Source organism: Lepus europaeus, chromosome 14, assembly GCF_033115175.1.
Source record: "Lepus europaeus isolate LE1 chromosome 14, mLepTim1.pri, whole genome shotgun sequence".
NCBI lineage: Eukaryota > Metazoa > Chordata > Mammalia > Lagomorpha > Leporidae > Lepus > Lepus europaeus.
Window position 1 is genome coordinate 20,483,017 of NC_084840.1, and position 8,685 is coordinate 20,491,701.

The 8,685-nt window shown below is 62.0% G+C and overlaps 1 protein-coding gene across 2 annotated transcripts; it reads right to left on the reverse strand.

The window, feature by feature from the left end:
- Positions 1-296: 296 nt before the first annotated feature.
- Positions 297-8,397, reverse strand: BLACAT1 (BLACAT1 overlapping LEMD1 locus). Of its 2 annotated transcripts, none has more exons than XM_062211287.1 (2): positions 8,338-8,397; positions 297-452 (listed from the first exon to the last, which is right to left on the reverse strand). In XM_062211287.1, exon 2 carries the CDS (start codon positions 416-418, stop codon positions 317-319), a length of 102 nt encoding a protein of 33 aa, XP_062067271.1. In that variant the 5' UTR covers positions 419-452; positions 8,338-8,397; the 3' UTR covers positions 297-316. The 2 variants fall into 2 exon arrangements, 1 of the variants encoding a protein (XP_062067271.1); XR_009867956.1 differs by lacking the exon at positions 297-452 and adding an exon at positions 4,518-5,318 and having other exon boundaries at positions 8,338-8,385.
- Between the last annotated feature and the right edge of the window lie 288 nt (positions 8,398-8,685).

An 8,685-nucleotide genomic window follows, 5' to 3' on the forward strand; every position in this document is an offset into this window, starting at 1 on the left:
CCTCAGGGCAGGAAGGAAGTTCCACTCTTGGGCCTCCCCGGGGCGTCTCTGGAAGGTGATTGGCAGGTCCTGGAATTGCCCTGTGTGCCAGGGCCTCTCGCAGGCAGCTCTCAGGACTGCACGCCCATGTATGTGGGCACAAGGAGGCCTTGGTGGCACCCAGGAGTCCGGGGCCCTCGGGGTGGAGCCAGGCTGCACTGAGAAGAGCGGGGCTCAGTGGAGCTCCAAGATGCACATGAGGCTTCCCGTCCCACAGGAGCACCGGGCAGCACCAGGCCTGGGCCTTGCTGGGGTAGCCGGAGGGCCCTGGTCCTGCTCACACCGCTGTTTCCCGCTCTCTGTGAACGTCCTCCTTCTTCCTCTTCATCTTGCAGAACCCGTGGAGGCCACAGAAACAGGCGAAGGTGAATTGGGGCATGCCCTAGGCCAGGCTGGGGACACTCAGCGGAGATCTGCAGGGAAAGGGTGCGGGAGAAGGCAGGGAGAGAGAAGCAGGCTGGGGTTAATGCGCCCCCCAGAGGCTGCGGGGGCCCTGCCGCCTCTCACACAGGCCACCGGACTACAGCACTTCCTGATCTGAGCTGACGTCATTCTTCCAAGCGGAGTCTGGGCGAGTCCAGCGGTGGCCGCCTCTCTGCCTCACTCAGCACCATGCATCTGCGGCTGGAAACACCTGGCAGAAAACAAGCTGGGGCTTGTGCCACCATGGGCAGGTGGGGGTGCATGCAAGGACCCAGATGCAGGCCTCTGATACCTGAAGAAACTCTCCTCCAGCGCGGCCTCTCCTTTGCCACCTGGAACCGAGTCAGGGCTTCCTCTCTCCCCTAGCAGCGAGGGTTTAGCAGAATGCGCTCGGAGCGCCCAGAGCAACACAGAGCCCCCTGCTCGCCAGGCAGAGAACAGACAGCAGAGTTCTTGAGCCAACAGGCTGTTTTATTTAGCACCTGGGCAGGGCACAGGGGCTGGGAGGTGGGTACAAGATGGTGAAGACAGTTTCTTTCCTGTCACCAAAGTGAGCCTGGGGGCATGGCTGAGGCTGGATCTGCCCAGGCTGGCCTGCCCCCACCCCCAGCACTCACTCTGGGGGGGGTGGGGGGGTGGGGCTTCAGGACAGCGAGCATCCACTCTGCAGACGCGGGGTGGGGGTGGGGGGTCCCTATCCACATGCACCTGCAGTTGCTCCACTTCGCCCCCTTCCTCCTGCTGAGCTTGCTGTGCACAGAGCACAGGTCGGCAGGAGCAGAGCAGCTGGCCCTGGGGGAGGGAAGCACCGGGCATGGAGGTCGGGTCTGAGCCGAGTCACAGCTCTCTCGAGGAAGCAGGAAAGCGAAGTCAGAACGCTGAGGGCAAGCAGGGAGGCGCGGGGCCAGCCTGGAAGGGTTTGGAACAGGAAGCATGGGGCTCCCCACTCAGAACGTCCTAGGTCCCCCACACAGGGCACACCTGCGGGGTGGAGGAAGCTGGCACAGCCCAGGTCCCCCAGGTCTGGCCAACCTTGCTTCGTGTTCCTCCAGGCCAAACAGAGGACTCAGCAAGCGCTCCGGAGCCTGGTTCCGGGAGCAATCTTCCCTCCCTCGGCCCCTCGGCGTCCGGGTAATACATCTAATCGCTGTAATTAATAGGTGCCAGGCACCTCCAACGGCTGGCTGGGTGGGCAGGCGGCCCAGCTTGAGTCAGCAGTAGGTAGGCTGTTACTTAATAATCCCCTCTCCAGCGCCACCTCCTCGCTCACTCTGCTGGAGTGTACACAGTGAACCGGGAGTGCTCGCGGGATATATATAGATGGCACCGAGACTACTACTACTGTATTTCTATCTATCACAGCTACCTCGGGGGCCCTCCCATGACAAGCCTAGAGAGAAACAGGGCTCTACAATGGGGCTCAGGGGGCCTGGGTTCTATATCTGGCTGGGATGCTGGCATGCTGTGTCACCCTGGGCGAGTGGCTCCATCTCTCTGGGCTGGGAGGTTAGCCAAGGTTTAACATGCAGAGCACCAAAGCTAGGAGGCAGGAAAGGCACTGGGACTCCCGCCTGCCCAGGTAGAAGGCAGGGGTGTGGCGGCAGGGGTGCCGCAGTAATCGGTGACTGTGCTATACACTTCCCTTGCTGGGCTGCATGTCAGGGGCACTGTCAACAGAGCGTTTGCACCACTATGAAAAATCCATGGGGGGCTGGCACTGTGGTGTAGCGGGGTAAAGCTACCCTGCAATGCCACATCCCATTTGGGTGCCGGTCCAAGTCCCAGCTGCTCCACTTCCAATCCAGCTCTCTGCTGCAGCCTGGGAAAGCCGTAGAAGATGGCTCAAGTGCTTGGGACCCTGCACCCGCATGGGAGACCTGGAAGAAACTCCTGAACAGCTCAGCTCTGGCCATTGTGGCCATTTAGGGAGTGAACCAGCGGATGGAAGATCCCCATCCCCTGCCTCTGTAACTCTGCCTTTCTAATAAATAAGTGTATTTTTTAGAAAAATCCAAGGGGAGAAATCCACAGGTACAACAAGGCTGGCCTAGGAGAGGGGATCACAAGGAAAACAAGCCAGGCAAGGGGCCCTGACCACCCAGGCCTGGGTGTGGCTAAGGGCCCCAGAGCCCAGGGCACGTGGGTCCTCTTCTCTAATGCCTGTTCTTTCTTTGAAAGTGACCACTCTTCCCTGGGGTGCTTTGAGAGAGGTGGGGGAAAATCAGACTTTTCTGACCAGACCACTTCTGTAAGGAAGGCAGGGGCAGGGGTATGGGTAAGGGGAACCAGGACCTGCAGGAGCCGGGCTAGGGGCTGCAACTTCTCTCCCAGGTGAGTCGGGTGTGTGTGTGTGTGACCTCAGTGGGGTTCCTGGGGCCCGGTTCCCAAGGCAGGGCCTGAGAGGGTCACCCCTGTGCAGAGCACAGACAGCCTGAGCTCTGTGAGGCGCTCACAGGAGGCTGGTCCGGCCCCTGCAGTGGAGAGACCCCTGTCCTGCTTACAGTGCCCTGCCTCCCCCAACCCCCCCCCCCAGGAGGTACCTTGGGCTGTGGTCTCTGCCAGTTCTTGCCACTGCCTCCCCAGCCCGTACCCCACACATTTGGCAGCTCAGACCAGCACCAGCTGGAGGCTCCCCGGAGAAGCCAGGCCCCAATGACCCTCCCCTGCCGTGTCTATCTGTGTGGGAGGGTCTGGACTAGAGCCTGGGGACACCCCCACTCCTCTGCGTTCCAGATGGGAACTCCCCTCCCACTCTCCCTCCCTCCCACCCTCCCATCTCCCATTTCAGGCCCACAGTCCTGCAGGGGCTAAGCAATGGCAAAGCTGCCCCCAGGAACCCAGAATAGAAGGCGAGGGGGTGGACGCTGGACAAACCTCCCGCAGTCCCACAGTTGGCCGCATCCGCCGCAAGCTGTTGGCCCTGGCTGCCTCCCCATCCTCCCCTCTGGCTGGGCCCCAGCTAGGTGCAAGATGGTCTGGGGTCTGGGGACGGCGGGGCTCCTCTGCCAGGCCAGCGGGGTGGGAGCGGAGACCAAGCCAGAGCACTGGCCCTCCTGGACCGCCCAGTGCTCCCCAGCTCCCCAACTCCCCCTTTCCCTGGGCCCTCACCCCACTTCTCTCTGTGGCACTCTCTCCAGGGGTCCTCTCACCCTAACGCCTGGGGCAAAAATGGGGCAGTGGGTCAGAGACGGCACGGGGGACTCCTGTGATAGGGAGGAGAGGAGGAAGCGGAGCTCCGGGCTCACAGACCGTGGTGCCTCCTTGGAGACAGGGGTCTGGGCAGTGTCCTCCATCGTGGTGGGCGGCAGGGCAAGCCAGGACACCTCGGACAAACAAGAAAGGGAGATGCCCTCCACCCCATCACACACCTCCCCAGGCAAAAGCAGACGCGCTCCCAGCAAGGATTCCCCCCCACCACATACACACAGACACGCCCACCACCCCCACCCCAGGTAGAGGGCAAGGGGGAAATGACCCAGGGAGGAGGGGCGCCCTCTGCGCCTAGGGGACAATGCTGAGCCCTCCGCCCCCGCCCCCGGGCCCTTCACACCGCGCCTCAGTAATTAAAATATGAATTCACCTTCCCTCCCCGAGCCATTCATCACGGCGAGGGGAAGCAGCTGCGGCTTAGGAGACCGGATTTGGGGGATTAGCTCGGGCGGTGGAGCAGACACACCAGGAGAAAGAATTAAAAAGGAAGGGGGTGAATTGGGCTGCTCTCCCCACCTCCTCCCGCTCCCGCTCTCCCGCCGCCACCGAGCCTCACACCCACCCCTTCCCCCAAAGAGGAGCCTCTGCAGCTTGCTGGGAACTGTAGTCTACCAGCCGGTGCTGATAAACAGGCCGGCCAGGGCTGGGTGGTGGCACAGACTACAGATCCCAGGGCTTCTCCCCCGAGTTGGCAGCAGCTAAGCTGGGCACCGGCCTCAGGCTGGGGACAAGCCCGCGTTCTCCTCGGAGGTTAACTCCTTCCTGGCCTTGCCGAGCTCCTAGGATCTGAGCCCTCTGTGGCGGTCAGAGGCCACCCAGACTCTGGCTCACCAAGGCCACCCGCTGCCTTGCTCCTTGCTGGCCTGCCTTTGGGAAAGACAAAGCTCCCGTAGCCTTCAAGTCTCCAAGGGCAGCCCCGCCGTTACCAGCGGTTCTGGGATGCTCGGGGGACCATGCAGCTAGAGGGTCAAAGTGTCAGTAGTCTCCAAAGGGGCTTATGCCCACCCTCAGGGTCACGGCAAGTGTGGTAAGGGCAGCAGCAGCAGCCAGGCCCCTGGCGGCCAAGGCCATCAACGCCAGAAGGGACCCCAGATGTCAAACCTTGGGGCCATCCCTCTCTGAAGACAGGGACAGAGATGTTTTTCCTTGTAAGCTTAGCCATCAAATTGCATTTCCACTCAAAGTGGGCAAACCCAATGAGATTCACCCAAATCCCAGCTGCACTCCCAGGGGAGGCCTCCGGCTGCGCCTATGTGAAGACCATAAAGGACTCCCATTGCTAGAGCATTGCAGGCAGGGGATGGCAGAGACATAGCCCTGTGATCTGTGAATCCTCAGGGAGTTCCAGGAGCGCATGGGGCCAGCTTGCCTGTGCAATGCAGCTCAACAATTAGTGTGCAATACAGACTTGTGTACCTTCTCCAGGCCTGTCCCCACTGGCAGTGGCCAAGAGACACAGTGGAAAAGCACTCCAACTTTGTAACCCCAACGCGGCGCACGCCCAACCCCCCGGCAAAGGAGGGACTGTGGGCTGAGGTGCTGAGCCCAGGGCTTGCTCAAGTCCCTGCTTGTGACTTACCTGTGAGCCCAACGCCGTTCACTCCACAAACATTGGCTCAGCAGTCCCCACTCACTGCCTTGCTTGCCTGGAGGGTTAGGGAATGGTTCAGCTGTCCCTGTCCTGCCAGGCCCAGCCCAGGGCTGAGGCCATCGTGGGCAAACTGCAAAGGGTTCCTGGGAAGATCCACTTTCGGGGGGCCCCTCGCTGCAACCTGATTTTCTAGTTCGGAGGTGGGGAGCTAAGGGAAGCAGATCAAGTGCCTAGAGGTTCTCGGGATAGAAGAGGGAACAGAACGGGCTCACTGTGAGCCTGGGGCGCTGAGGGAGGGGGAGCAGGTGCCAGCCATCTCTGATCTCTGGGCCAGAGAACGCAGAGGGCAAGCAAGAAGCCCTGGCACTCCTCTTCCCTAGCGCTTCCACCATCTAAGCTGGGGCAGGAGGGGAAGAGACCTGGATCAGGCCCAGCAAGAGCCCAGCTGGCTTGGGCTTCTCTTTGCTTCTCCTTCCACCCACCTCCTGCTGGAAAAGAAAACCCGGGATGGACAAAGGGTGATTGGAGTTGGGCCCACGTGTGGGCACGCACCCAGTGGAGGCCATGTGAGAAGAGCCCCCTCGTGCGAGCACGGCACAGCCCACCTTCCTGCGCGCTGGTGCTGGCCCTCCCAACATACCCCAACGGGGCAAGCGCATGGGTTCTGCACCCAGCTCTGCCCTTTATCAGCCATGGGAGCTTAGCGCAGCTTCTTAGCTCTTCCGTGCCTCGCACTTCCCCTAAGTAAAATGGGCTAATAGTAGATATGGTTGTCTTGAGGATTAAAGGAGGTAGGACAGGTGAAACGCTCAGAAACACCTGCTGCACAGTAGGTGAAGGCTGCTGGGGGGGGGGGGGGGCCGAGGCATTCTAAGTTACTTGTCCTCTCACTCCCTACCCAGTGCCCCACTGAGGCTGCAGCGTCTGTCTCAGGGCTGGCCCAGGACAAGGGAGATTGGGGTGGGGTGAGTCCTCTGACTGCTTGCCTTATTTCCATCTGTTGGAGTCTCCCAGGATGGTGGCATGGAGTCAAGGCAGATTCAACCAGGGTGGGACTGCGTGTGTGCGCGCGCGCATGTGTGCGGCAGCAGGCACCAGGCATCAGGGGGCAGCCAGAGCTGAGTGACAGGCAGCTGGGGAGTGGGGGGGGGGGGGGGCAGGTACCGTTCACACACCCGGAGGGTGGCAGCCCAAGAGCTAGAGACCCGGAGCTTACACCTGCTGCTGTGGGGAGCAGCTGTCAGCCCACTTCCACTCTGTGGAACCTCCTGCCCTTCCTGGCAGGACTGAATGTGCCCAGGTCAGCCACCGAGGCACTCCAGGCCTCCCTGCACAGAAGGCCGAGGGTTCCGGGCTGAACTCAGAGGCGAAGGGAGTGAGAGCAAGAAGCAGAGGCTGCGCTGGAAGAAGACGCATTGGGGAGAGGCCCGTCTTTGTGACCCAGTGCCTGTGACTCCAGCTCCCAAATCTCTGAGCCGGAGCCGGGGCCTCGGGGTTGGCCAGAGACCTCAGCACACACCCTAAGTGTCTCCTTCCTTCCTGGGGGGGGGGGGGGGGACTCGCCCTTTGGAAACATCGGACCAGCCTCTTCATCCCAGGGTTCAGAGAGGGGAAGTGACTTGGCCAAGATCACACAGCTCACCCCAGCCCCTGGGTTCCTAGATCCCCTCCAGTCCCCGCCCCAGAGCGAACCATCCCCCTGGTGCCCCCTCTGTGGCTGCAGCAGGAGTGCGCCCCTCACTGTAGCCCATGGCTTTTAGCCCTACATGAGTTTGGAGGAGCAATCACATAGGAATGAAAAGCCATAGGCCACAGCAGAGCTGAGGGGTCCAGCGGCAGGGACCTCAAAAGGAAGCTGGGAGTTGGGGGCACCTGGGGAGCCCTCCCCATCCTTCCCACTATCCCCCATCCCTGAGCCACCCACACTGCATCCCTCAAAGTCCTAGGCCCCCCAAGTTACGTTGTTCAACCTCCCCCAGCACCTGTCCTGGCCCCTGGGGACACTAAAGCCATCTCCATAATGAGTCTCCAGTTCTGGCCCCACAAAGGCCCCCACACAATGGTCCTCACTGGGGTACGAGGAGGGGTGGCTTCCTGGCCATAAAGAATCTCCTCCAATTCCCTTAATTAGCTTCCAGTTCCCAGTTCCCAGCCCGGGGGTCCTTAACTGCTCTCTCCCCTCGTGAATGAGGCCGGGATCTTTTCAAGGTTGCTGCTGCCACAGCCTAAGCCAGGCAGCACGTTGGCCTCCCTCCTAACAAAGCTTAACCCTTTCCGGGGCAGCCCCACAAAGCAGAGGGGCCAAGGTGGGTCTGCGTGGAGGGAGTCGGGCCACAGGCCTGCCTTTGGGGGACTGGCCCACGTCGGCCAGGCTGGTTACCACCTGCACCCACTCTTGTGTGGTCTCCTCACCTGCTGACAGCAGCCAGCCTTGAACCATCCCTGGGCAACGCTGTGAGGTAGGAGGCAGCTCAGTTCTCTGCCACCCTAACTGGAGAGGTAGGGCTGGGGGTGGGAGGCACAGGGATCTCCAGGACTGGGGTAAGGGTGGTCTCAGGGGCCTAGGAAAGCTGCGACCTGAATACCATGGCCAGCCGTTTCCTGTCGCCCTGGGCATCAGCCTTAGAGGAATGCGCCCCCAAGGGCTCCTGCTCCCCAGCAGCGTTGGGAAAGTCCCAGGGGACTCAGACTGCTGGGCACCCTGACCTCTCTCAGGGGGCCCCAGAGCAGAGGCTGTCTCTGCCAGGGAGCAGTCTGGCCTGGAGGGAGCCCCAGGGGCACTGGCCCTAGAAGGACCCTAGCAGGAGCGACCCCCCTTTAACTGGACCCCTGCACTTCCCAACACCCCGCCCCCCAGTGTGGCCCACCATAAGGGCCAAAGCGAACACAGTCTGCTTCTCACTTGAAGCCTGGGTCACCAGGCCCCTGGCCCCAAGTTCTTCCCTCCTCTCCCACGGGACCCCAGAATCAGACCCAGGCCCTGCACAAAGCAGAGTGCCCTGGATCCCGCCCGCGCAAAACCGCCTCCCAAGGGGCACCAGGCGGCAGGCACCGGGTGTCCAGGGGCTGCTCACCTGGCGGCCCGGCGGGCCCCCTGTCCCTCGCGGTCTCCCTCACCGTCCCGCAGGGCCACTTCCTGCCTTCCAAGCAGCCACTCGGCCCAGCGCTCACCCCGGAGGCGCCCCGCCCCGGAGGGCAGGCCTCCAGCCTCCTCCGCCCACCACGGCCTGGGCCGCGCGGTGCCCAACTCAACTTGACTCCCCGGTGACCCGCCCCTCCCCCGGCCCCGCGCTGGGCGGCGAGCAGGTATTCCTTCAACCCTGACTTGGGCCGGGGGAACAAAGGTCTCATTGAGCCTCTGGCTGTCTGGTCGGCGAAGCACAAACCTCTTGTATCTGCTCGCTTTTGATCTCACTCCCTCT